The following is a 27,289-nucleotide window of genomic DNA, read 5'->3' as shown; positions in this document are numbered from 1 at the left end:
ACCTACTAATTGCTCCCTCGCCAGGCTGATTTGCCCCTAACTGCCTTCTACTGCAGGCCTGGGTCCCCCCTCAACTGCCCTTCCCAGCAGGCTTGGTCACCCCCAACTTCCCTCCTCTGACAGCCTGGTCACCCCTAACTGCCTTCCCCTGCAGGCTTGACCACCCCCAATTGCCCTCTCTTGCAGGTCTGGTCCCTTCCAACTGCCCTCCCCAGTTGGCCTGATCTCCCACCACTGCCCTCCCTTGCAAGCCTGGTCCCTCCCAACTGCCCTCCTTTGATGGCCATCTTGTGGCAGCCATCTTTTGTCCACATGGTGGCAACCATCTTGTGTATTGAAGTGACAGTCAATTTGCATATTACTCTTTTATTAGATATGATAGAGGCCTGGTACATGGGTGGGGGCCAGCTGGTTTTCCCTAAAGGGTGTCCTGGATCAGGGTGGGGGTTCCCTTGGGGCATGGGGCAGCCTGGGCAAGGGGCCTGTGGTGGTTTGCAGGCTGGCCACAAACCCCCACAACCCAAGGGGAGACCCTGGTATCTAGGATTTATTTATCTTCTATAAATGAAACTTTGTAGCCTTGAGTGGAGTCCAGGGCTGGCCAGGGTGTGCAGGAAGCTTGGTTTCCTCCATTGCCAGGGAAACCCAAGCCTCCTGTTTGCTCTGTGGCCACAGCCATCTTGGTTGGGTTGATTTGCATAGTTGCTATTGATTGGCTGATGAGTGTGGCTTGAGAGTGTAGCGAAGGTACCATCAATTTGCACATTACTCTTTTATTAGATAGGATTAACTTTTCTCTCCTCAAATAACTGGTGTGGTTTCTATTTCCTCTGTGGCACTTACTGATACACTCAACATCTGCTGGTTTACTGAGTTATTAAGATAGCTTATATCTTGCTTTTGAGCTAAACTTCCCACCTTGTGGCTATCACCCATGGGGGCCTTTAGAACCATACAGAAAAACTTCCTTCCTGGACTTCACTAGCTTATCCAGTAAAACCAGTTACTGCACCAAAGTCATAGAAAAAGAAATGAGGTAGGCAAGGCAGGAAATAGGAAATAGCATAAAGGCATAGGCAAAAATAAAATGATTGATTGCCTGTTCAAACTGAAATTACAGTGATGGATCACTATTCAAGGACTTATCCATAAAATCCCAATAAAACTCGGGAACTGATCTGATGCAGCATTCTACAAATTCCCACTTGAAGTATCAAATGAGACATGAAAATATGAAAGCCCACAACTCTGAAAACTTTTATTCACAATCAACTTATTGCTGGAATGAAAGGATGTTTCATAAACTACAAGCTGGAAGAATCATAAGGAAAAAAAAATGAAATTGATAATTACATCTGGAACTAATAGTAATTAATATTTCTTCTTTTATTTTATTTTACCCTCACCAGAGGATATGTTTTTTATTGATTTTAGAGAGAAAGGAAGGGGGAGAATGATAAAGATAGAGATAGAAATAGAGGGAGAGAGAGAAAGAGAGAGAAAGAGAGAGAGAGAGAGAGAGAACATCAATGTGAGAAAGAAATAGCAATCAGTTGCCTCCCATCTGCACCCTGACCAGGGATCAAACCCACAACATTTTGGTGTATGGATGATGCTCAACCAGCTGAGCCACCCAGCCAGGGCAGTAGCTAATATTTTTTGAACACAATAGTATATATCAGGAATTTCTTAACACTTCCTGTAAGTTTTTTTCATTTAGTCTTCCTCAAAACTCAATGAAATAGATCCTAATACCCCTGTATTATAGATGAAGAAACTAAGCCATGAAAAGTTAAGTGATTTACATAGTAGCACATAGCTGGTAACTCGTCAGGATGGGATTCAAACTCAGACAATCTGGATCTTCTGGCTCTTCACTCTTATGACTATCATATCTTTCCTTCTATCAATTAGTTCAATTAGAAGTCACCAGGACCCCTCTCTGCATGGGTTCTGCTTTTTGAAGTAGTCAGAAAGATATTTAATTACTCCCCTTCTTTGATTAAAAAAAAATACATATTTTTAATGTAGACGAAAACTGAATCTCCAAGTAGAGTGTGTATGGGAAAGATTTAATTTTCACAAAAGAAGCATCATAGAAGGTAGCGAAATCAGAAATCATACCAGTAGACATGCAAACCATCAACTGTGTCTTTATTTTTTATCCACTTCATTCAGTGTATTGAACTTTTGGTTCAGATCAGTGATTCTCAACCAGGTGGGCATTTATCAGAAACACGTGGATTGTGTTTTACATACACAAACCTACAGCCTAGCTGTATATTTTGAAAAGGCTACTGATTCATATTATCAGAAAGCAACATAGCAGGGGAGAAGCAGATTCCAGGTTGGCACAGCAGGGCATTAACACCACATGCATGGTGTCAGCTAAGGACTGGGATTTGTTTTAGGCAACTTCGTGTCCAGCTGTATTTATTAGAAGAGGATTCAGCTAGAGCACAAGTGAATTCAAAGTAAGGCAATTATCAATCTATGCTGCCTGTTTGTTGGCAAACAGAGGGTGTAGATAGATTTCCTATTGTTCTAGAATAAGAACTCCTCCATCCATCCGATAAAAAAAAAAAAAAAATCAAAACAACATGGGCCCTGTACAAGATGCTGCAGAGCCGGCAAAGAAAAGGAAAGGCATTTGGAAAATGATTTATTGGAGAAGCCAAAGGAAAATTAGATAAAAACCCACAAAGGCCCTGACACTGAAACAATAAGCAGGATAACATGACTTTTATGAAATATGAGTAATTCACAAGAGGAGAACAAGTTGAGATGAACAATAATAGGATGGAATGAAAAATAGGGAAACAGGAAAACAAAGTTCTATTATAAATTTCAAATATGTTTTAGAAGCATACAAAGCATGATAAATATTGCAAAGCACTGAATTAGTGATGTGGAAGACAATTTTAGAAAAATCTTTTAGGATACAGAACATAAGAATCAAGGTCTGTAAATAATGGAAAAAGGATAATAGGGGTGGCTGTGTGTCTCAGTTTGTACTCAGACAATTCCTGTTTTATGCCTATTGTCCTGGGTAGTTGTTAACTGCTCCCCTTTTCACTTTCAAAACTGCCCTGGTTTGGATATAAACTAGTCGCCTAGTATGGGAGATAATCTTACGAATTATGGTATACCTAAGAAATAAACCATTATGGTAACAGAAGGACTAATCAAAGACATCTCTGAAGAAAAATTCTGTTTAAAAAAAATCTCAGCTTGATAGTCTCATCTCATTTTTGACAAACTCAATAAAAATGAACTGTACTTAGATATATCTGGCAAGATATTTAAAAAAAAAAAACCTGTCAACCATTTTGGAAGAAAGAAAGTAAACTTCAAAGGGATAAATATAAATATCATGGGTTTCTCATTTCTGCTACATTAAATGCTCAAAGAGAATAAAGTGATATGTAATTGAATTTGCTTGGGAAAGATATTTATGCCTTGTCGATTTTCTTATTTGTAAGGAAACTAATAAAGACATGCTGAGCTATACAAGTGTGTAGAAAATATACCAATATGACATAGATTCCTGGGAATATTCCAATTAACTAGCATTTATTTTCACCTTCCAGAAATATATGCTAAGGAAGTAGCCTACAAAGTGGACAATGAGTCTATAAACAAAGACATTTATTGTGAAACATTTTATGACAAAAACTGTAAATAGAACTGAAATGTCAACATTCTAGGTATATCCAAAAACTTGGGATAATATGCAGTTAATAAAATAATGGTGACAGGCAACACATGGCTGCTGTGGGTTGGCAGGGGAGCTCGAAGAGAAACAGCTATGGTCAAGGACATCCTGGGGGAAGCAGGGCTGCCCTGTGATGAGCTGAACCCATCTGGACCCAGGAGTTACCCTGAAGACCACAAAGCTCAAGAAAGAGTGGAAGGACTTTGTGGACAAAGTGAGCCGATTGCAGAAAACAGTTGGTGGTTTAACTGAGCTTGTTGGCCAACTTGCAAAAGAAGGAGAAAATGAGGAGATAAAGGCCATTTGTGTTCGGAAGCTCGCTCAAATCTATAGCAGAGCAGAGAAGCCCAACAGCAGCCATTCCAAGCTCTAATAGCAGAAAAGAAAATGCAGTGTGAAAAGAAGGTTGGATCACCAACCTTTTTAAAAAATTGAGTTGCATATGAAGCTTCGTGTAATGTAGAAGCAGAACAAAGTGAATTTATTGATCAATTTATTTTTTTCAGAAATGAACTGAAAATTTCATTTTATAGCAGGAGGGGAAGAAAAAGAAAAGAAAACAACAAAACCAAAAAAACCCTATCAAAAATCCTCTGTAAATTCCATTGACTTTGACTAATGACCCAAGTATGTCTTGTGAGATGGTGTGAATGGGATGCAGCATCTGTAAAGGCAATGAAGCAAGTCTGGGGGAGTTGTTTCAGACTCCAGTGCATAGACCATGGCGGACCAGGTTCTCACGTCTTGCATCCTTAGTCTGAACTAAGTAGTCTGTAAACTTTGCTTCTTATTTTCCCCCCATCACTATATTTTTTTTATTGACTTTTTTTTTTTTTTTAACAGAGAAGAAGGGAGAGGGATAGAGCGTTAGAAACATCAATGGGAGAGAAACATCGGTCAGCTGCCTCCTAAACACTCCCTACTGGGTATGTGCCAGCAACCAAGGTACAGCCTTTGATTGGAGTCAAACCTGGGACCCTTGAGTCTGCAGGCCAATGGTCTATCCACTGAGCCAAACCAGTTAGCCCCCCCCCCTTTAAAAAAATATAAATTCACAAAGCTTTGGATAAAAAGCAATAAACTAATGTTCTCAAAAATAATGAATAAAACAAATTAATGATGACAGGAAAACACTAGCAATATCACATCAAATGAAAGAATCTGCATAGAAACTCTACACATTTAAAGAAAAAGTTTTATATAACAAATACTACAAGAAATATCTCAGCAAGGAAAGAATGATTGTTTCTGGAGTGAGATTAAGACTTTTTTTTTCTAGGCTTTCTTATTTTTCTGATTTTATAATTAGAAGAAAGATGAACAAAAGAGGCAGAGAAATATGATTTGTTTGAAGTTTGTAGAGATATAAAAGATTCATGACATAACAAAAGTGAGCAAAACAAAATACAGAATTGACTGTACAGGTATCACTTCAGAACTTCATTCATTTATTCCCTGAACAGATATTCAAGTGACTTCCTATATGCAAAGAACTGCTATAGGCCCTAGAATTATTATGGCAAGCGGAAAAGAAACACTGACCTCACAGAGATAAAGGCAATCACTCTGTCATCACCACCTTGTTAATTATCTCATAGAAATATTATCAGTTGTCTTTAAAGAAACACACACACGAGTATCAAGGGACATTTTTTTGCCAATTTTTTGCCATGAGCTTTTTTTCTTTTAGTGCCTATTGAATTTTAGTGTAATGGAACAAAGGGTTAAAAAAAGAGAAAATAAGGGAGCCTAATATATCAATATCTATCTGTATCTATGCCAATAGATATATAGTTAGATATATACATATATATATATATATATATATATATATATATATATGTATATATGTATTTTATGTTAAGTACCTACTATATGTCACATGATACTGCTAATCCACTTGGTATAAACCATTCTACTCAATAAGTCAAACACTGTACATAGTTATCATTATCGCATCTCTATTGTCACAGTAAGGTTTCTAAAATTTATTTTATTACATTCATTTCTTTTAGTGCTTTCCCCCCTATCTTGTTTTCTTGCTTTCAAATTAGGTGTCTGTCTCTCCTTTACAATATGTACTTATTCTAGCTCTTTCTAACTGCACCTTAAAGTCACTGTATTTGCTATGGCTAGAGGCCTATTGCTACCTCCTATTACGTAGCATTGAGGTACTTCCAGCTAATATTTTCCTACAACAAATGCATGGACATTTCCTAATCCAAAAATATCAAACTGGTGATCCTCCAGCCCTACTGGGCCTGCAGATTATTTTTATTTATTTATTTAAGTGTATATTTTTATTGATTTTAGAGAGAGAGGAAAGGAGAAGAAGAGAAACACTGATTGGTTGCCTTCTGTAAATGCTCCAATATGGAACCAAATCCTCAACCCAGGTATGTGCCCCGACAAGGAATCAAACCTGCAACCTTTCATTGCATAGTATGATACTCAACCCAGCTCTCCGGCCAGGCACCTGCAGATTAGTTTTAAAAATGTGATTTACTCAATTAACTTAATGGGGGGATCCTTTCACAATGTATAGTTGACCCTTGAACAACACTGGTTTGAACTGTGTGGGTCCACTTCTATGTAAAATTTTAAATAAATACTGTAAATGTATCATTTCTTTCTTAGGATTATCTTAGTAATATTTTCTTTTCTCTAGCTTATTTTATTGTAAGAATACATTATATAGGACATATAACAGAAAATATGGTCATTAATCATTTATGTTATCAATAAGACTCTAGTTAACAAGAAGGCTAGCAGTAGTTAAGTTTTGGGGAGTCAAAAAGTATATGCAAACTTTCAACTGCATGAGGGTGTTGGTGCCTCTAACTCCCACGTTACTCAAAGGTAAACTGTACACATATATCAAATCATCTTGTGTATATTTTAAATATCATACAGTTTATATAATAAAAGCCTAATATGCTAAGTGTCCAGTCAGCCATTCAACCAATCAAAATGCAATATGCTAATGATGTTAAATCCACTCAACTGCTCACTATGACGTGCATTGACCACCAGGGGGCAGACAGTTGACCGGTTGACCAGTTGCTATGATGTGTATTGATCACCAGAAGGCAGACGCTCTGACCAGAAGGTTAGCTTGCTGCTGGGCTCTGGCTGATCGGGGCTGAGCAAGATGAGCCAGACACGCTCTGGAGCCCTCCCACATCCCTCTCTGGCCCTAATAGTGCACCAGTGGGGGTCCCTTGGCCTGGCCTCACCCTCTCGCAATCTGAAATCTCTTGGGGGATATCAGAGAGCCAGTTTGGGCCTCATCCCACAGGCCAGGCCAAGGGACCCCACCGGTGCACGAATTTGTGCACCAGGCCTCTAGTCTATTATAATTCAATAAAGCTGCAAAAAAGTGAGTTGTCAACATTAATTGAATTTACATTAAAAAATGTAATTAAAAAAAAATCTATAGTCTGGCTTCCTTTGAAAAATTATATCCCCATGAGTTAACAGCAGGTTGCAGCTGAGGGGTGGCTGGCTGCCGCCTTTAGAAAGGTCAGGACTCTTCAATTACCTACAGTTTTTATTACTCCCTACTGTATTATGTGGGACTGTTTTTCACATTTTCATTACCTTCTTGTTCCCCTATGAGGCATCTGAGTGTGAGACCTCTGGCCCAGGTCATTGATTCTCAAACTGTTCGGTGAATATATCAATCCCCTGGGGAGGTGTTTATAAAATGTATATATCAGGCCATAGCACATCATTTAGTAGAACTCGTGAGGCCAAAAATCTACACTTTAAAAAATTACCTAATGTAATTTTGTTTCAGGTGGTTTCTGGTCCAATAAAAAAATCACATTAGGGGAGACTCTTAGGATAATGTGGTCCCAAAACACACTCAGAACTACCTGCAGACACAATCACCAGGAGTTGTTTGTTTTTAAATAGATTTCTATGCTCCAGCCCCAGGGGTTCTGATTTGATAAGTCTGGGAATCTATGTTATGAAAAGTTTTCTGGGTGTGGCTAATACACAGGGGGCCAGCCCTCCAGTGCTGAAGGCCTAAGGAATTGTCCTTGATGAAGGAAAGGCGGTGAATACAATGGGAAGCTAGGAACAGAACAGGGTATTCTTAGCAGGTCTGAACTCTTGTCTCATTTCCTGATACTTGTTTGAGGAGACGTGACATGATAAAATACAATTCTGGAGTGTTTTTTTCCTCTTTTTCATGGATGATTATTTCCAGTAACTACATTTCACCAACTCTCACGTTCTTTAATTTTACATGTCAAGAATCTTTGGCTTCAAAATAGTGTGAAATTGGAGGAAGGAGGGGGTGGGGATGAGAATCAGGGAAAGCTGTGACTCCAAGACATGAGAACAATGTCACCTACTGTCATTGGCAGGCAACAGGAAATGGAAAACCAATTGAGGGACAAAAAGAATGCATGAAAAGTTCAATAGGGTAGTAGAAGCAGATTTGCTATTTTTTTCCCCCCCAAAAAATCAATGTCCTCAAGGCCTTTCTCTTCCAGCTTTGTTCTACATAACACAGTAAATCCTGAGTGGCCATGAACTCTGTCCACCACAGTGCAAGGGGACACTTTTCCTTAAGGCAGTCTACTTCCTTAGGCTCACATCAGCCCACCTTGACAGATGCTGTGTTTGCACAGATGTTAAGAGCTGGAAACAGACCATTAATTGAGTTTCATCAATAGCCACTAAGCATGAATTATAAGCCATACACTGAGCTTAGGGTTCAGTTTAGCAGAGGAGTCACATGTTAACAAATAATGACACGGCTGTGCCACGGACCTAGAAAAGAGAAAAGCACAGGTAGGAAAGTCATAGGGAAGTGTTGGGGAGAGGGTGGGCGCTGAGCTGTGCACAGATGATATTTAAGCAAAGGCTTGAATGTTGAATGGGAGTTTCAGGCAGACACAGGGCAAAGGGCTTTCTAAGCAGTGAGAACAGCATTTACCTTCAGGCATTGCTGAGCACGGAGGACAGGGTAAGGGTTAGCGTCTAGAAGAAATAAGAGTCAAGCAAGGCTCGGGTAATGAAAGGTCTTGGTTGCCGCTTAGAATTCATCCTCTGGTGGTTTGTGGGAGAATTTAGGTTGTTCAGGGAGCTGGCATTAAATAACACTGAATCACAACGTGAGACATTTAATCCCTTTTCAATTAGCATTTAATCCTCCTGTTAAATCAAGAAAAAACCCTCAGGTTTGGTATCAGAATGTTATTAATACTTCTTTAACATCTGGAAATTTTCCCACTTAAAAAAGGGCTCAGGCAAGGGTACCTAGCAAAGATTGTTTTGATCTCATTGTGTACTTATTTTTACACTTTACTTTTATTTGTGGCAAGGGTTTTTCATTAGTGTCATGATGAAAAGATTTTTAATATATATATATATATATATCTTTATTGATTTCAGAGAGTAGGGGAGCGGGAGAAAGAGAGAGAAACATCAATGATGAGAGAGAATCATTGATCAGCTGCCTCCCTCATGGCCCTTACCGGGGATCGAGCCTGCAACCTGAGTGTGTGCCCTGACCAGGAATCGAACCATGGCCTCCTGGTTCATAGGTCGGTGCTCAACCACTGAGCCACACTGGCTGGGTGGAAAGATTTATAAAAAATAGATTTATTTGAGTAAAACAGTAAATTAAGGAAAAACAATAATAGCAGTAGATGATGCCGAGATACAGCAATAATTGTGAAGGCAGCACATAAATGTGTAAAGTCTGGAGAACAATGCCATTGTCCTTAGGGCGTAGTGAAAGGGTGTAAACAGGCTAGTGGACTAGTTGTCTCTCCGATAGCAGCTTGGAGAACATCATGGAGAGTCAAGAATGGAGGCAGGCAGTGAGGGGGTCACTGGACACTGTGGCAGAGGTTGGAAGGCCACGGCTAATACTGTTGGTGTATTCCTGGTCTTTCCCAGCACTCAAGGAAATCCTCACTTTCTCCTGGTCTAGGCTCTGGCTAAATCTCGATGGAATGGATGTACAGAGATCTTTACCTGAGCGCTGCGCAGCAAGCATTAAAAGGCAGACTTGGAATGAAGGTTAGGATGGGATTTAATGATTTGCCAGTCACCCTACCCAGTGTAAGGCATTATTTAGAAACAGTCTCAGGAATCTTAAGGAGCCAATTTTATGAACAGAAGCAGGCAGTGTTAGCCTTACTCTCTGGTTTCCAAAGTGTCTGTCTCATTTTAATCTGTCCTGGCTATGGTCCTCCTACCCTGTCAGCTCCTCAGACTCCCTCCTTCCCCCTAAGAGAGGCAGCTGACCGTGGGGGCACTGAGTGCCTGTCTGAAAGTGGGAAATCCTGCTCCCCTGGCCTCCCTTTCCAGCTACTGCTGACCGTTCAGGAGAGACAGAGCGACCCCCCTGGTTCAATGCAGGTGGTGGAACAAGGGTTCCTACTGCCAAATCGGTTCTGAGGAAGATGGGTCCTGGCTTCCGAAATTGAAGCTTGGAGTATTTTCCTGAAGAAAATGATGTTTCAATAATGATACTTCTTACCTGTTTTTCAAATTTAAATTTAGTGTTTTTATGTTTATTAAGTCACTGAGACCCACATCAATTCTTTAAAATAGCACAGTAGGTACTCATTGGATACCCATTTTATAACTAGTTGTAATTTATTATAGAGGAAACGGAGGCTCAGGGAGGTTTTCCAAGGCTATGCAGATGAGTCTGGAGCTATACCTTGAAGCCAGTCTTCTGCTTTTTCCTCCTCACGCCACATCCCCTTGGTCTCAAACAGAAAGAATCTGTTACATTGTTTAGTGACCACAGAACTATTAAGGCCAGAGTTCTACTATATTATGGGTCAAACAGGCTTTTTGGCTTGGCCCGATGTCTAAATAGCCACAGATAACATTGTTCCAATGGAAAAATCAATTTTGAGCTGGAGCTTAATTCATCTGCAGATCGTTACAGCTTGGGTGTACATCTGTCTTTTTATAGGGATACATAACAGAGGAATGCTTTTTCATATAACGATTTACGTTTATCAATAAAAATATCACGCACATATTTCTGTTTCTAGAGATCTTAGGCTTTTTGGGTGCCCGTTTCTCAACAGAGTGTCACAGATTGGAAAGAGTTATTTGCACATACGTGAGGAAGGCCTTGAGGAGTATGTTCTGTAATGATTTGCTGATGATTAGTAGCCTGTTTCTCTGGCTTCAGGGGAGGCATGTCAGAATCTTGAATTGGGATAGAATGCTTTTTTGAACTATGCTCAATAAACCTGGAGAATGGATACACTCTCTTAAGGGTAGTGAATTCTGTTCCAATTGCGCCAATCAGTCTTGTTGTGAATCACTGATGTTAAGGTGTGTGCTCACCCCTCAGGAATGTTAGAGTATGAAAAAAAAGTTATCATTGTCATAGTAAACTAAAATGCATGTTGAGCAAGAGGGTAGCATGAAGCACAGTGTTTTATATTTGACATGTGTTTATTGAATGAATAAAAAAATGAAAGTTGCTCTGCTTTAGGAAGATTTATCTATTGTAGCAGCAATTGCAGAGTGATTTGGAAAAGAAAATCTAGAGATATAAAAGCCTATTCAAGAATAGCCTTATTTTACAGAAAACTACACGACACTGAAAAAAGAGATAGAGGAAGATGTAAGGAGATGGAAGAACATACCATGTTCATGGATTGGTAGAATCAACATCATCAAAATGTCCATACTTCCTAAAGCAATCTATAGGTTCAATGCACTCCCCATTAAAATACCAACGGCATATTTCACCGACCTAGAAAGAACTCTCCAAAAGTTCATTTGGAACAATAAAAGACCCCGAATAGCCACAGCAATCCTGAGAAAGAAGAGTAAAGTAGGAGGGATCTCAATACCAGACTTCAAACTGTATTACAAAGCCACTGTTCTCAAAACAGCCTGGTACTGGCACAAGAACAGACATATAGAACAATGGAATAGAATCGAGAACCCAGATATCAACCCAAATCACTATGCTCAATTAATATTGACAAAGGAGGCATGAATATACAATGGAGTCAAGACAGTTTCTTCAATAAATGGTGTTGGGGAAATTGGACAGACACATGCAAAAGAATGAAACTGGATCACCAACTTACACCATTCACAAAAATAAACTCAAAATGGATACAGGACTTAAACATCAGACGGGAAACCATAAAAATACTAGAAGCATCCTCAGGCAGCAAAATCTCAGACGTATGCCAAAAGAACTTCTTCACTGATACTGCCCCTAGGGCAATGGAAGCTAAAGAGAAAATAAACAAATGGGACTACATCAAAATAAAAAGCTTTTTTACAGCAAAAGAAACCATCAACAAAACAAGAAAGCCCACGGTGTGGGAGAACATATTTGCAAATAATACCACTGATAAAGGTTTAATCTCCAACATTTACAGACAGCTTATACAAATAAAAGGAAGATGAATGATCCAATTAAAAAATGGGCAATGGACTAAATAGAATATTTTCAAAAGAAGACAGAAGGAAGGCCAAAAGGCACATGAAAACATGCTCAAAGTCACTAATTGTCTGAGAGGTGCAAATCAAAACAACAATGAGGTACCATCTCACACCTGTCAGAATGGCCAACATCAACAAATCAACAAATGACAAGTGTTGGAGAGGTTGCAGGGAAAAAGGAACCCTCGTGCACTGCTGGTGGGAATGCAGACTGGCGCAACCACTGTGGAGAACAGTGTGGAGTTTCCTCAAAAAACTGAAAATGGAACTCCAATTTGACCCAGTAATCCCACTTCTAGGAATATATCCCAAGAAACTAGAAACATCAATCAGAAAGGATATATGCACCCCTATGTTCACAGCAGCACAATCTACAATAGCCAGAATTTGGAAACAGCCTAGGTGCCCGTCAACAGATGATTGGATCCAAAAACCATGGTACATCTACACAATGGAATACTATGCTGCCATAAAAAAGAAGGAATTCTCATCACTTGCAGCAACTTGGATGGAATTGGAGAACATTATGCTGAGTGAAATAAGCCAATCGATGAAAGAGAAACACCACATGACCTCACTCATTTGTGGATGATAAAGAACATTATAAACTGATGAACCAAGAGACAGATATAGAGAAAGTAAAGCAACAGGCAGACTGTCAAATTACAGTGGGGAGGGGAGGAAGATTGGGGGGAGATAATAGATCAACCGAAGGACTTGCGTACATGCATATAACTACAACCAATGGATATAAAACTCTGGGGAAGGAGGGTATGTATGGGAGGGGGGGTGGGGGGCAAAAACAAAAAATCAATAAAATATATTTAAAAAAAAAAGAAACTGAAAAAAAGAAAGAAAAAAAGAATAGCCTTATTATATCAACTAGAGGCCTGGTGCATGAAATTTGTGCACTCAGGGGGGAGGGTGTCCCCTGAGTTTGGCCTGCACCCTCTTGCAATCCAGGAGCCTTGGGAGGATGTCTGATTGCCACAGAGGCAGGAGAGGCTCTCGCCACAGCTGTGCTCACCAGCTGTGAGGCTGGCTTCTGGCTGAGCGGTGCTCCCCCTGTGGGAGCACACTGACCACCAGGGGGCAGCTCCTGCATTGAGCTTCTGTCCCCTGGTGGTCAGTGTGCATCATAGCAACCAGTTGTTCCACCATTTTGTCAATTTGTATATTAGCCTTTTATTATGTAGGATAAGCCTAGTTTCGAGTGTTGCCACAGAGAAATTCAGGAATCTAAACCTTGAAAACTGTCCATATGTATGTACACGAGGTCTTGCTATTGTCTTATAATACTATTGACATTTCCTTCTATGAGATTGTGCCCACTAATAAATCTCTAACAAATAGTGCTAAGGATATTTAGGTATTCAATAAATACATACCACTATGCTTATTCCTACCTCTGGGCCTCTTATTGACTAACCATAGTCATTCTTCTAACCCTTTACCCTGCTTTATTTTCCTCTATCACACTTGCCTCTACTTAGTAATACCACATTATATATTTGTTTGTATGTCTTTTCATATGTCTTCCCCACCAGAATGTAAGTTTTTTTTAGTGTAGTGGCTTTGATATTTTACTTAATGCTCTAAGGTTTATATTGAGCACTTAACCCAGGCATATGGCTAGTGCAGACTGGATTAAGGAAGGACATATAACCCAGGGGTGCAGAGGTAACAAATCTGTTGGGTTGAGCCAATAGATATCTGGAAAATGTATACTAAGAGAAGAAGGGACCATAGTGAGATGTTTTGATTAGAGTTATAAAGTTAGAAAAAGAGAGCAGTTGCCCTAACACTCTCCAGTAGTATAACCCCTCTCTACTTGCAGTTCCGCTTGTTTTCATTTTCTTGTAGTTTTTCAGCACAAATCCCTTGTTTTTGAGCTCAATGGAGTTTCTGTCCCTTGCAACTCCATGCATCAAAACAGTAGAACTTCCCATCAGAACTTTCTGTGAAGATGGAAAATGTTGTATATCTGTACTGTCAGACATAGTAATCACTTCCCACATGTGGCCACTGAACACTTGAAATTGGATTAGACTGCTTGGAAATCAGACTGTTAAATATGATATAATTTTAAACAATTTAGACCTAAGTATTCATAGAGAGATAGCACACTCATATTGGACACAGCACAGCACTATGGTTATTGCTACAAGGAGTCAAAGAAAGAAGCACAATCAGTAAAAAAACAATGGAAGAGCCAAAAATATGGAAAAAACCATGATGGTGTCATAGAACTCAAGTAGCGAGTGCTCTATGGCTCCCAAAACTATAAGAATAATAAGGGAGAATAAAGCTGGCAAAGTCCCACCAGAAGCAGTGTTATTGATTTTGTGATGGGAAAAACCTGAATACAAACAACAGGGATTAAGAAAATCACAAAACAATCCATTCAAAGGCAAACTATCTGGCCATTAAAAATAACGGAAAAATATTAATAATATAGAATATATTTATAATATATGGATAAGTAAAAAACAAACAAACCTCATAGCATGTTTACAATTTTATAACTCATACATGTGTCTAGATTTTGGGGTTATGGGCTTACAGATAACTTTTATTTTATTCTTCATCATTTTATAAATTTTCAGAATTATCTACCTAGAACATAAAATTTGGAAATGAAGGAATAAATGTTGTACTTAACACAATAAAATGGCAGCATCTTTTCACACTGCACAAAGAGCCAAATATTCATAAATACAGCTACTAAAATATTAACCACACTACATTTCTAAAGTTAGTAAGAGTCGCTTTCAATTTTCTCCCAGTCCCTCTAGGAATACACTTATTAACCTAGATTTTCCCACAGTGAAAAGTCTAGGAAAAGGACTAAACGTTGCCTTTGTCTTATAAGGTTGGATTCATAAGATGGTTTGACATAAAGTTATATTTCAGGTACCACTAGGTGGCTCTCTGTGCTTGCACACTGGATTCACTCAGGTATAGATTTGTCATTCATTATCAGGTGTATATTGAAGCAGTTCCTTATGTGTATAACACAATGTGTGATGTGACTCAAATTAATTCTGCATGCAGCACCAACATAATAACAGCTCTCAGTCTGTACCTATTAAATTCACCACACAGAGAAGCAAATTCTTTGTTTAATGAAATTCCTGTTTCAGTACCTCCGTTTGGGACTAAACAAATAAATTCCATAACTGAGCCAGATTGCAATTCTATTAGATAAAGACATGCTGAGCATCTAACTTTGTGTATGGAAATAATTAAAAAAATTTTTTTTGACCTAGAGAATATAAATAATTTTTGACTTCGAGTTGAGGTTTTCAATACAAAAACAAATAAAATTAAAATTAAATAAATAGGTTATATGCAGCTTGTGCAGCCATCATGGTGCTTGACACTGAAAGTTCAGCTAATAACCACCCCTTAATGGAGAGGAGAGTGGTGGCAACTCATTTCTAAGAACGCTACTGGAACATCAGACACAGCTGTCTGTGTTTAGAACTGTGCACTCAATCACTTGGCAGAGTGATGACAATATAAATCTAGATTGCAAAAACAAAGGAAAATCCCACTCTTTAATATAGAAAGACCAACTCAAACTGCCCAAGCTTCAAAATTCCATGTCAACTCAGAGTTTTCTAAAACAATTTTTTAAAAAATTTGCTTTCCTCTATTCTTTGATGCCATGCCCAATTGGAGTGACAATAAGGTTTGCTTTAAATTGTCCTCAACTGTTTCTAATTTTTAAAAACCATTATAGCCTTGAGGGACTAAAGGCATCAAAATGTTACCCAAGGTGATCTGTGGATGCCATACCTTACTTTTGTCATCATAAAAGCAATCTGTGCTTAACAAATCTCTCAAAGTTGCATGTATCAAACTGTTTTGATATATTTGGCATTCAATAAAACAGAGTCCCTTAAACCACCTTTGCCACAAGTCTTTACATTAGTACAAATAAGGTCTGAATATAAAGGGGGAAACTTCTGAACCTTTGATCCACATCAAGTTAGATTCTGCCCTTTCTAAGAACCCCATTCTCCCCTAAGAAGCCTACGACATCCATTGGGTCATGGTTACAAGGAAGTGGGGTCATTGTATCTTAAAAGACCCAAGCGTCACCTCTCTTATTTTTTTCTTTTGTCCCGCTGCAAAACATGTGAGCTGAAGGAGACTCTGTCTCCCCAGGGTGAGCTGGGCCATGTGGCCCTCTGTCTCTTTTCCACCTCCTCAATGCATAAATCGGTGTCACAGAAGGCATGAGTTTTTCCTGTGGCTATAACAAAGTACCACAAATTAGTGACTTAACACAACACACAGTTACTCTCTTGATACTAATAACTGAAGGTCATAAGGCTAAACTCAGTCTTACTGGGTTAACGTCAAGGTGTTGGCAGGGCTGCCTTCTTTATGGAGCCTCTGAGGAAAGAATTCATTTCCTTGTCTTTCACTTCCAGCAGCTGCCTGTATGCCTTGGTGAGGGCCCCTTCAATATGCATCACCCCATCTCCATGTTCATCATTACATCATCACAGTGACTTCGCCTCAGACTCTTCCTGCATCATTTTTATGTAATTACATTAGGTCCACCAGAATGTTCCAAGATAACCTCCTTATTTCATTCACAATGTCTAATGTAACCACAGCTACAAAGTCCCCTTTGCCACAGAAGGTAACATATTTACAGGTTCTGGGGATTTGGACCTAGAGCTCAATGGGAGTCCACTGTCCACCCTCCCACAGCAAAGTAAGCCAGCTCCCGTCCTTCCAGAACCCATATCTCTGGTTTACCACCTTTTTTGTTTTGTTTTTGTCCTTGCCACTTCCTCCTTTTATTTGCTTGGATAGAAGATGGTAGATATCAACAATTAGAATTAAAAATGCTGCAGAAACTGGGAACCCGAGCCATGTGCTCCAACTCAATCTTTTTCAGAAGAGCCCAGCACGTGGGGACTAGACATTAACGCTTTTATTAATGAAGTGAAGCTGTTGTTTCCATTGATGAAGTGAGGCTGTTCCTTAAGTTTAGGTCCTGGGAAGCTTCACTGAGAAATTAGGGTAGGAGATAAGACAGGACTTGTGAATTGCTCACTAATACTAGCTAATAGGAATAGAACATTATTCTTAATCTCTCCTGTGAGACCGCTCTGGAGATCTAATCATTCAGAACCCATACAAGGGAGCAACCAGTTAAAACACAACCTCACAAGTCACCTCATTGCTAACTTTTCACACACCTAACCTTACAATGCTAACGTCAGTGGGGTTTCAGAACAGCAGGTTTTTTCATTTTTTCTTTGTGTTGGCTCACTGGAACTGGGTCTGCTAAGCCTAAGTATCACATTCATACTGAGCATACATATCAACGTACTCTGGAAAGCAATCTAGAATACTTGGGTTCTTATTCTAATTATTTACGTTTTTATTACTGCCATGTCAACAGATCTACACTTTGTGCTAACAGAATGATCATTCTCATAATAAGAACACACAATGCTCTGGGTACTTTGCTTAGAACTCTACTGCATACATGATGTTGTTCTCACCTCAACGTTATGAGATATTCACATTTGATGCACCAGGAAATTGGGGCAAGGATATCAGGCATGCTTCCCTAGGTAAGAATGTCTAGAAAGTTGTAAAGTTAAGATTCAAACATAGGTCTGGGCTTCTCAAAAATCTATTCTCTTCCATTAACATGCTACAATTGTCACATTTGCAAAATAAGGAAAGTAATACTATTTGTCCTGCTTACCTCACAAAGTAATTGTGAGAATAAATGGGGGAAAATAGAAATGTGTATGAAAGGACTTTGATAAATTTAAACATATACTCTACAATTTCTTTTTTCTTGAAATCTATATTTTCATATTGAAGTATTGAAAATCCTGGTAAGGAAATGTGAAGGTAACTTATGTTTTTACTCTTATTGCTTTTCATTGTGTAGGTAATACATACTTATTTTTAGAAAAATAGAAGTATGGATAGGAAAAGCATGTGGGTTTCTACCATCTAGTTATAATCACTGTTAATGCTTTTATAAATAAAATTGTACACTTTATATGGGGTGGGGCAAAAGTAGGTTTATAGTTGGTATGGAAAAAAATAATACAACTGTAAACCTACTTTTGCCCAGTGCTATATTTTACAGATGTAATGTCACCTTTTTCATAAATGTTTTTCTATCTTTCTGTCAACAAATAATTTTCATTTTGAATAAACAGTATTCCATTGTAAAGATATATCATCATTCATGTAATTCAATTCGCATTATTGAATATTTAGTGTGAAATTTCTGTTAACAATCAAACCTGGAAGTGGATCTCTCTTGTTTATCTCTCCCCCCCCCCCCCCCCCCCCCAAGGATAACTCAAAAGCAGTGATGGATCTAGTTTGTTTTTGGATTTTAGGCTGACAAATACACTAAATTCAAAAGGAGCTATTTGTCTTATCTTTGTTGACAATGCATAGCTTTCTATGCTCTATATGTTATGTTGTCTATACATTGTTATCTGCCTCATAGTACTGCTAGGAGGATTATAGGAATACATTTGTGAAGAAGCCTTAAAGAGCATAAATGTTACACAAATATATATAATTGATTTTTTTCCTGTATCTATGTCTCACATGAGTAATAATGAAGCATATTTCAGCCTGACTATAAAAGAAGTCATCTGCTTAATTCTTTACCACTTGAACATTTGAAGGCTCATTTCCATCAGTAGACTATCCTGGCCAACCAGATACTAGGCTTTCAGTGTCAGGGTTAACTACCAGCCCAGGTCAGTACCTGCTCCCTCAATGCATAAGCTCAAACACAGTCTCCCTTGGAAGTGTCTGAATCTTATACCTTCAGAATGAAATCTGAACATCTGGCTGAGGTGTTAGGTTGAGGGAAGAAGAAAAGGAGGGAGGTGGTAGACAACTGGCTTATTCCTTGCTTACTTTTCCCCATCCCATAAAAGAAAGACCTAAGAAAGACAAATGAGTGGTTTAGAGATTTTCATTAGTTTCTTATTCATACATCTCTCAAAATGCTCTATAAAACTCAGCAGAGGCTAGTTTTATGGAGTTGGCATCACATTTCCGGTGCTGTATAGTTCCTCTACTCTTCTGTGTATGTCAATGGGGGTAACTAGTGTGATCAGGAGGAAAGGCAATGAGATTCCCATGTCTCATTCAGTTGTGTCACTAAGATGAACAATACCTTGCTATAAGAAGCCCCATGGCAATAATACTCTATGTAGCTGCTTTGCAAACTGTTATTTCTCCATTCCTGAGCTAAGGAGCCTGTGCCAATGTGAACCAGCTCACTGCTTTCTTCATCAAGAAAGACATGCTGTGAAAATAATGCCAGAAGGGCCAGGGTGCTTAGTGGTATAGTAGGTGGCCTGGGGATAGAGAAAGAAGTTAGACTGTGGCTATAATCTCATGAAAGATCTATTATAAGTGTGTCTATGGCAGAAACTATGACCAGTAACAGACCAAACTTTCTGAAAAATCTTGGGCATCACATTGAAGCTTTTACAGCAATCCTTAAGGTTCTAGAAACTGTTGAGGTATCATAGATAAAATATTGCCACTGGTATAGAACAGTACCTATGGCATGTCTTCTATTCCTAGGCAAATATGCAACATACTTAGGAACCCAGTTCTTTGTTGTTGTTGTTTTGTTTTCCTTTATTTTGGGGGTGTTTATGTGTGAATCCACTTACTTAAATAATTTTATTGATTTTTAGACAGAGGAAAGGAGAGGGAAATAGAAACATATGTGAAAAGGAAACATCAATTGGTTGCCTCCCACATGCCCCTCCCCTCCACCAGGGATTGAGCCTGCAATGTAGGCAAGTGCCTTGACCAGGAATCAAACCATGGAGACAATGCCCAACAAAATGAGCCACCCTAGCCAGGGCTACCCTTTTTTATTTTTTAAAGAAAAAAAAATGAGGGAGTGGGTAGAGAATAAGTGGGTAGAGGATGATGAAGATATGTGAAATCACATCCCATTTTGATTACTAACTACTAATGGAGATCTAGTGGAGATTATGACTTGGATGATACGTATCAGATCATAATCAACATCTCTACTAGTATTTAGCTAACATTATACATTTTCCACAGTCCTTTTTTTTTTTTTTTTTTTTTAAATCACAAAACAACTCTGTTGGATGGTAAGGTAGCTTCTTTGACAGGTAAGCATAGATGCTCAGAGACAGAGACACCTGCCCAAGATTAACTGGAGAGTAAGAGGTAGAGGTAGATTGTGAGTCCTTTTAACCAACATGATTAGAATCTGATTAGGGGTATTCATGAAAAAAAAACCACCTTATGGCATAAAAGCCATGGTGCTTTCTGCAACAGCAGAAGAGAAAACATTAAGGAATTAGACACTGAAATTGGTTTTCAGATGATTCAGATACTTAGCTCAGCTGATTCAATCATAAGTTAACTCCAAGATGTAAGAGTCAAACAAGATCAAAATCAAATACACTTTCTGACTACATTGTGGCAGGCACAAAGAAAAGTGGGCGAGACAGACTAATTGCCTAAGGAATAGTGTTTGCCAGTCTCCTCTTTTCTATTTATCTAGAAAAATAAATTACTGTTATAAGGAAAAATTCCCAAATTAACAATAAAAATGTCCAAATGAATCCCAGGTCTCAGTTCTTCAAGAGGAACCTGTAAAAGATCACTGCTAAGAAAAGTTTTGCATCACTTGACATTTAATTTGAAATCGTTTATCTTCAAGTCAGCAATAATTAGGTGCTGCTATCAGCCATTCATCATGAAATGGAGAAAAAATACATTTCCTTCAGAGAGAGAGAGAGAGAGAGAGAGAGAGAGAGAGAGAGCGAGCGAGCGAGCAGTGCTTAGCTGGAGCAAGTCAAGGAAAGCCAACACAGTTGAGAGCAGATGTTTTAAAAATAAATGTCCTTTCTTTATCCCCTCATGAGGTCCCTAAGTTATATAGTGGTATCATTGTTCTGTCCCCTGTGCTATACAAACGTGGTGCTGTGCTAGCCAAATTCCAATAAAAAGGCTGCAGTACTTAGCCTTGCATTGTCAAAGAAAATGGATCATCTAAAGCACTTATATTTCTAAGGGAATAAACATATATTAATTAGTTAATATATATGGCTCAATGAGACATGCAAATTGTGGATGGTACATCCAACAAGAGTTGAAAATTATTGTGTAGTCACTTTTTAATTGCATGTGTTTAGATCTAAGCCAATTAACGTATATTATTCCATTAACTTTGCCTAATGGAACCAATATGGGATTACCATGAGATATATGTTTTAGAAAGAAATGTGTATCTGGCACTACCTTAGCTGGTAAATTTTAAGGAGTGTAAACCTAACTTTGGAGTAACTATACAAAACTCCTACAAGAAACAATACTATGGGGAAGGAAGAGAAAGAACAACTATAGAAACCTAATGTGATTTATATATGAATGTGACTGGATCTATATGCAACACATCATTTGAAGGTCATAGAACTAACAAGTGATCATCTAAATAAAATAAGTTGGCTTCAAGGAGAGACTTGAGTGTGGTAGTCAAGTCAGACTTTATTTTTTATGGAAACGTGCTTTGACCCTATCCTGTGTGTAATGTTGCTTTGAGCTTTTATTATGTTGTGATAATATATATGTGGTTTCTAAAAGTGTGTAGTTAACCATCTTACTTTTCAATGGATTTCCTGCTTGAAGGAAGTTGATGCCTTCCAAGCTGATAATCTGTTATATGTTTTGAATAAACAGTATATTGAAATAAAACTGTTATGCTTTTCTGAGAGACTGGATCATTTCAGTGGTTTCTCCTTCCATGCAGAAGTTGTGGTAGGTACCATAAAAGCCATTACAGACAGTCCTTGGGTTATACTAAACTTGACCTAGGTCATTTCATGGTTACATCACCAACTCCCATTTATTTATATATAAAAAAAGCTCCATCATTTTGACATGTGTACATACGTGCTTTATGGTTTTTGTTATTTACCACAAGTAAAGGTCAGGAATTGTTATTTTTTAATTTTTTTACTATTTCACTTCATTACTGCTGTGTATGTGCTCCATGTGAGTGACGTAGGTGCTTATGCAGTTGGGTTCTGACTTATGGGGAAAATCGTGTTACGTCACACGGTAGGAACGGATCTCTGACGTAACCTGAGGACCTACTGTATGCAGTAATGAAAGGCTTTATGTGAAAGAAACCAGCAGCTCTAATGCGAGAGAAAATGTTGCTGCTCCTGCTCTAAAGCAATTTTGATTTGTCTAAACGAGAGACACAATTTTATTTCATTGGTTGTGTGGTAGCATCCTTGTTCAGGCACTGGCACCATCAATAACTTGGGTCATTGGGCAGTAGACTCTAATGAGGACAGTGGCTACATTACGTCAATTTTACTTAATGTGTAAAATGAGTTCAACACTCTCTTATATTTAAATAATTTTTAAAAAAAATCTCATCAGCATATTGGAGAAAGGTCTACTTTTGAGGAGAAGCAAGGGAAAGATTAGTTATTATTTTTGCTGAAAGCAGATTATGGTCATATCCTAAAATTATATAGTACAATGATTTGGTAGTGAGCTGGACATTCTCATGATACAACATTATAGGGTGACATTTAAATAATATATTAAAAGTAAGGTGAGTTAGATATGTTTGAATTTAAAACACAAAGGTAAATGAAATAAAATGTCCTCAGTTGGGCAAACTAGATGAGTTAATATCATAATCGTTCCCTTTCAAGATGTGTGCCATGAAAATAACAGTGGACAACAGTGATGTAAAGAAAGTTTCTGAACTGAAATATAGAAGTAAATGTGTGTGGCCGAGTGTTCTTTTATTGTCTGCTTGTAGAGGTTGTCCCTAGAGGACTCTGTTCCCCTGAGGGGTCTTAACCTTTGCAGTCTGCGGATGTTAGATGCCGCCTCACGGTTGCTCTGGTCCCTTGTTGTAGTATGCTGTATGCTGCACACACCCATCCTGGAACACAGACAGTTTTCCTTCTAACTAAGGAACACTAATTTGGGGAAAAATTCTTGCTATTTAAGACTCTTTGCCAAACAATCTACAAATGGAGAGGCGTCTGGAGACTGTGAGCAGTATTGGCACCTTATGAGATATTAGGTAATAAAGAAGCAATGAAGAGAAACAAGTGATGCTGACTCTTGCATTTCATTAGATCTGATGCTGCGCATATATTAATGATGATACACCCTATGGATGCAATTCCATGTTTGTAACACTTGGGTCATTGGCAGCATTGTGCACCTGTGTTGTCGATGCCTTCCCATCTGCTGCCTATAGTCATTCAGATTCAGGTGACGGAAATATTTGAGATAAAAGTTAATTAGCCTGCACTCTGCAGATTAAATCTCTCTGATTCAGCATTAAACAGGAATCTTCCGAGCAACTGCTGAAAGTAACTAGTGCCCGCCTTTTCTAAGATTAAAAATGTAAGGTTCATTCTTCTAGAAAAATAAATCTAGTACTTTCTTGATATTTTATGCATGGATTCTATCAAACTTCTGATATCTGTCCTTGCTCATTCCTTAGTTTTTCAGCCTCTACAATGGGACCAATGCCAACTATTTATTTGTTTCATAAATACTTTGTGCAAGGCTTAATGAACCTTGATATTTTGATAAAAATAAGGCACAAAATGCATACAACTTCTATTGCTTAAAGAACCCCACCCTCTCCTTAAATATTTATCTCATCATTATTGTCAACAACTAAGTTTACAAACAGCTTCTTTCATTGAAAATATATTTGATTTTTTTAACCTATAGGAAACTTCCTTTATTTCTAGATAATTGGAGCAGAAGTGGGTTGAAGAGAGCATCTGCATACTGCCAGCCTTTGAGTCCACATTGCACAGAAGGAAGATAGGGACAAAGACATGATCCCAAATGACTCATCCCATCCATTTCATGCCATAACATAATAGCCAAGACTAACTAACCACCCTTCTTTATCTATTGCTTCTGTACTAGTTACAGATTTCTTTCTTTAAAAAAAAAATATATTCTATGGATCCCTCACAGAAGAGTAGAGAGAGAGACAGAGAGTTAGAAACATCCATCAGCTGCCTCCTGCACACCCCCCCAATGGGGATGTGCCGGCAACCAAGGCACATGCCCCTGACATTTCACAGAAAGAATATAGGGACAAAGACATGATCCCAAATGACTCATCCCATCCATTTCATGCCATCACATAATAACCAAGCCTAACTAACCACCCTTCTTTATCTATTGCTTCTGTACTAGTTACAGATTTCTTTAAAAATATATATTATTCTATGGATCCCTCACAGAAAGGAAGGGAGAGGGACAGAGAGTTAGAAACATCAATCAGTTGCCTCCTGCACACCCCCCACCGGGGATGTGCCCACAACCAAGGCAAATGCCCCTGACGGAAATCGAACCTGGGACGTTTGAGTCCACAGGCCCATGCTCTATCCACCGAGCCAAACCGGTTCGGGATAGTTACAGATTTCTTATTTACTCAAAGGCATCCAGAGGGACGTGCTTCCTTCCTGACACCACCGCCTATGGCTCAGGCACATCTAAAGTCAAAGAGAACAGATGCTGCTCTTTCTGCCACATGCTCCCGAATTCCTCAAGGGAGTGAAACTCTGGCAGCCACGGATCCTCCATCGCCCTTCCCACATTCCCCCCACCTTTCACCCCCGCCCCCAAGCTAGTCATTAGAACCCGGATTGCTCTCCTAGATCTTATACTTAAACTTCCACTTCGTCCGGCACTTATCCCCATTTTTTGCTTGAAATGTTTTCATTTTACTTCTACCTACCAACGGCCGATGTGGTCCAATCCTTAAACAGTACCAAAGTTGTAAATCCCTAAGTTCTTCAGGACTTCCCTGTCCCCTTTCTTCCTCAGCCCCCCCAACACCCCTCCCCTCCCCCAACCCCAACCCCGCGATGGTCCCAGCCCCAGCGGCGCCCTCTCCACTCCGCGAGCCCGGGTGCCCTCACCTGACTCTCCCGCGGAAACTCCTGGCGCACGATGCTGATCACCGGGATGTGCAGGACGGAGCTGACCAGATCCAGCTCCATCATCTCGCCCTGGCTCTGGGGAAAGGCCAGCAGCGCCGACACCCCCTGCACCACCACGGTGTGGCACACGCTCTGCAGGAAGGAGAAAGGGTCACTGCTCCAGGGCGAGCTCGGGGAGGAGAAAGGCAGGAGCGGCAGGTCGCCCAGGCCCGCCTCGATGGCCATCACCACTTCCAGAGACAGGTTGTAGGGCAGCAGCCCTTCCACGCGGTTCAGGTTGTCCACGGCGAAGAGAAGGGCGTCCCGAGGCCATAGGGTCTTGGCCCCTCCTGCGCCCTCCCCGGGCTTCCGGACGCCCGGCGGCCCCCGGCCGTGCAAGGCGCCCCCCAGCCAGCGCGCCCCGGGCGAGGGCGCCGCCGGGGGCCGCCACGTCGCGGGCTCGGGCTCGGGCTCATCGCGCTGGGCGCCCGCCCGGCTGCCGTCCGGAGCGCGGGGGGCCGTGGTCCAGGGCTGCAGGTGCACCGCGCCCACCCTCACCGCGTGGCCGATGCGCTTGAGGATCTGGCAGGGCTGCGGGTGCGAGGAGGAGCCGGGCACCCCGGCCAGCACCAGCGCGCAGGGCGGCGGCAGCAGCAGACAGACCCTGCTCAGCAGCCACCACAAACTCAGTCTCCTCATTACTGAGACCCGCGGGCAGAAAGCGCGCCCCCTCCTGCGTCCGGCCGGCCCCCCTTTGCAGCCGCCGCCGCCTGAGGTCTCCGCCCCCAGGTCCCGCGCGCACGGCTGGCTCACTGGATGCGGAGAAGCCGTCCCGGGAGCAGGAGCTCTGGTCCCCGGGCCATCCGAGGGGCAGCCTAGCGCGCCCTCGCCGCTCTCAGATCCCGCTCCTGGGTCCGAGCGCCTCGCATCCTCTGCCCGCCCAGTCCCTGCGCGGAGCCAGGCGGGCCGGTACCGCTCACCCGCGGCTGGGGCGCCCGATCCTCGCCCGCCCCATCTGCATGCAGGGCGGCTCTGAGTCCGGCCCCCCGGAGTCCTAGGGGGGCAGCGGAGACCGAGGAGGGTGATGAGCTCCCTTGGATTCTTTTCTCTTCCTTCTCCACCGAGGCGAGCGAGCAAGACGCACTTATGTCTTTGGGGTCGTGCGGGAGGAGCAGGTGCTCACGGCCGCCGGGATGCGGAGAAGCAGCCAAACCCGCCGCGCTCCTCCGCGGGCCATCCCCTGGCGGGCTTCCCCGGCACTGGCTTCATGTTCCTACTTCCCTCGCTACTTCCTCTCTTTCTTCTTTCGTCCTCTTTCCGCCCAGGCGCTGCCCGCCGCTGGCTTCCTCCGAGGAGCGAGGAGCGACGCGACTGGCCAGCAAAGGGTGGCTCTGCTCGGAGCGCAAAGTTCTCCCCGCCTCGGCCGGCGCCTCCCTGTTGCTGAGCCCTGGCACCAGCCTGACGCTTGGCTGCGCTAAACGCCCACTGGTGGTGAGATTCCCGGCAGATGCTTCCTGCGCGCCTGGCGAGGCCCCTCTCCCCGCTCCAAGGCTTGGAGCCCCCAGCTTGCGACATTCCCTGCTACCTCGGAGGGCGTGGGCTCCCCCAGTCGTGGAGGATTCTGAATCTGGAGCTGCGCCCCGAGCAATCTGAAACCCAGTTTGTTCGCTGGGATAAGTTCAAAGGGGCTGTGACTTTAAATGAGCTTCTCTCTAATGTGTTGGTGTACAGGTATTTTGAGTTAAGGATATTAAAGCAAGGATCGTGTACACATGTAATCCCCTCAATTCCTCCTTCTCTGGCACGTGGGCCTCTGCGGGGTTTAAGGATCCCCATGGTTTTAGATTCTCAGAATTGAAACAGTGAATGTGAAGCAATCCTTTGATCAAGAAATTAAAGAGATTCAACCTACTTGGAGAGTTTCAAACCCAGTCAAACAGCATTTCCTGGTTTTAGACCAGGCGTCCCCCAGAGCGCTGCTTCTAGTAAATTCTTTCATTTGTATGCTAATGCATGAGGTCGGTGGGGTTATGATATCATCTTTTCCTCTGTGATCTACAAGATCTGGAATTAGAAGGAAGGGAAACGTTTAAGAGGAGGTGCGTGGTTCTCACACATT

At 40.9% G+C, this 27,289-nt stretch overlaps 1 protein-coding gene and 1 pseudogene across 1 annotated transcript in view; one reads left to right on the top strand and one right to left on the bottom strand.

The window, feature by feature from the left end:
* The window catches only part of GRIN3A (glutamate ionotropic receptor NMDA type subunit 3A), a 138,467-nt gene extending 111,826 nt beyond the window's left edge, over positions 1-26,641 (bottom strand). The window contains exon 1 of the mRNA XM_036433158.2: positions 25,171-26,641. Within this exon, the coding sequence (XP_036289051.1) occupies positions 25,171-25,869 (699 nt within the window). The 5' untranslated portion in view covers positions 25,870-26,641. The remainder of the gene's footprint in view (positions 1-25,170) is intronic.
* Positions 3,809-4,088, top strand: LOC118716662 (annotated as a pseudogene).
* Positions 26,642-27,289: the final 648 nt, after the last annotated feature.

This window comes from Pipistrellus kuhlii, unplaced genomic scaffold (genome assembly GCF_014108245.1).
Source record: "Pipistrellus kuhlii isolate mPipKuh1 unplaced genomic scaffold, mPipKuh1.p scaffold_m20_p_12, whole genome shotgun sequence".
NCBI classification, from domain to species: domain Eukaryota; kingdom Metazoa; phylum Chordata; class Mammalia; order Chiroptera; family Vespertilionidae; genus Pipistrellus; species Pipistrellus kuhlii.
Note: the sequence above shows the minus strand (reverse complement) of the source record. Positions and strands in the feature narration are given on the sequence as shown.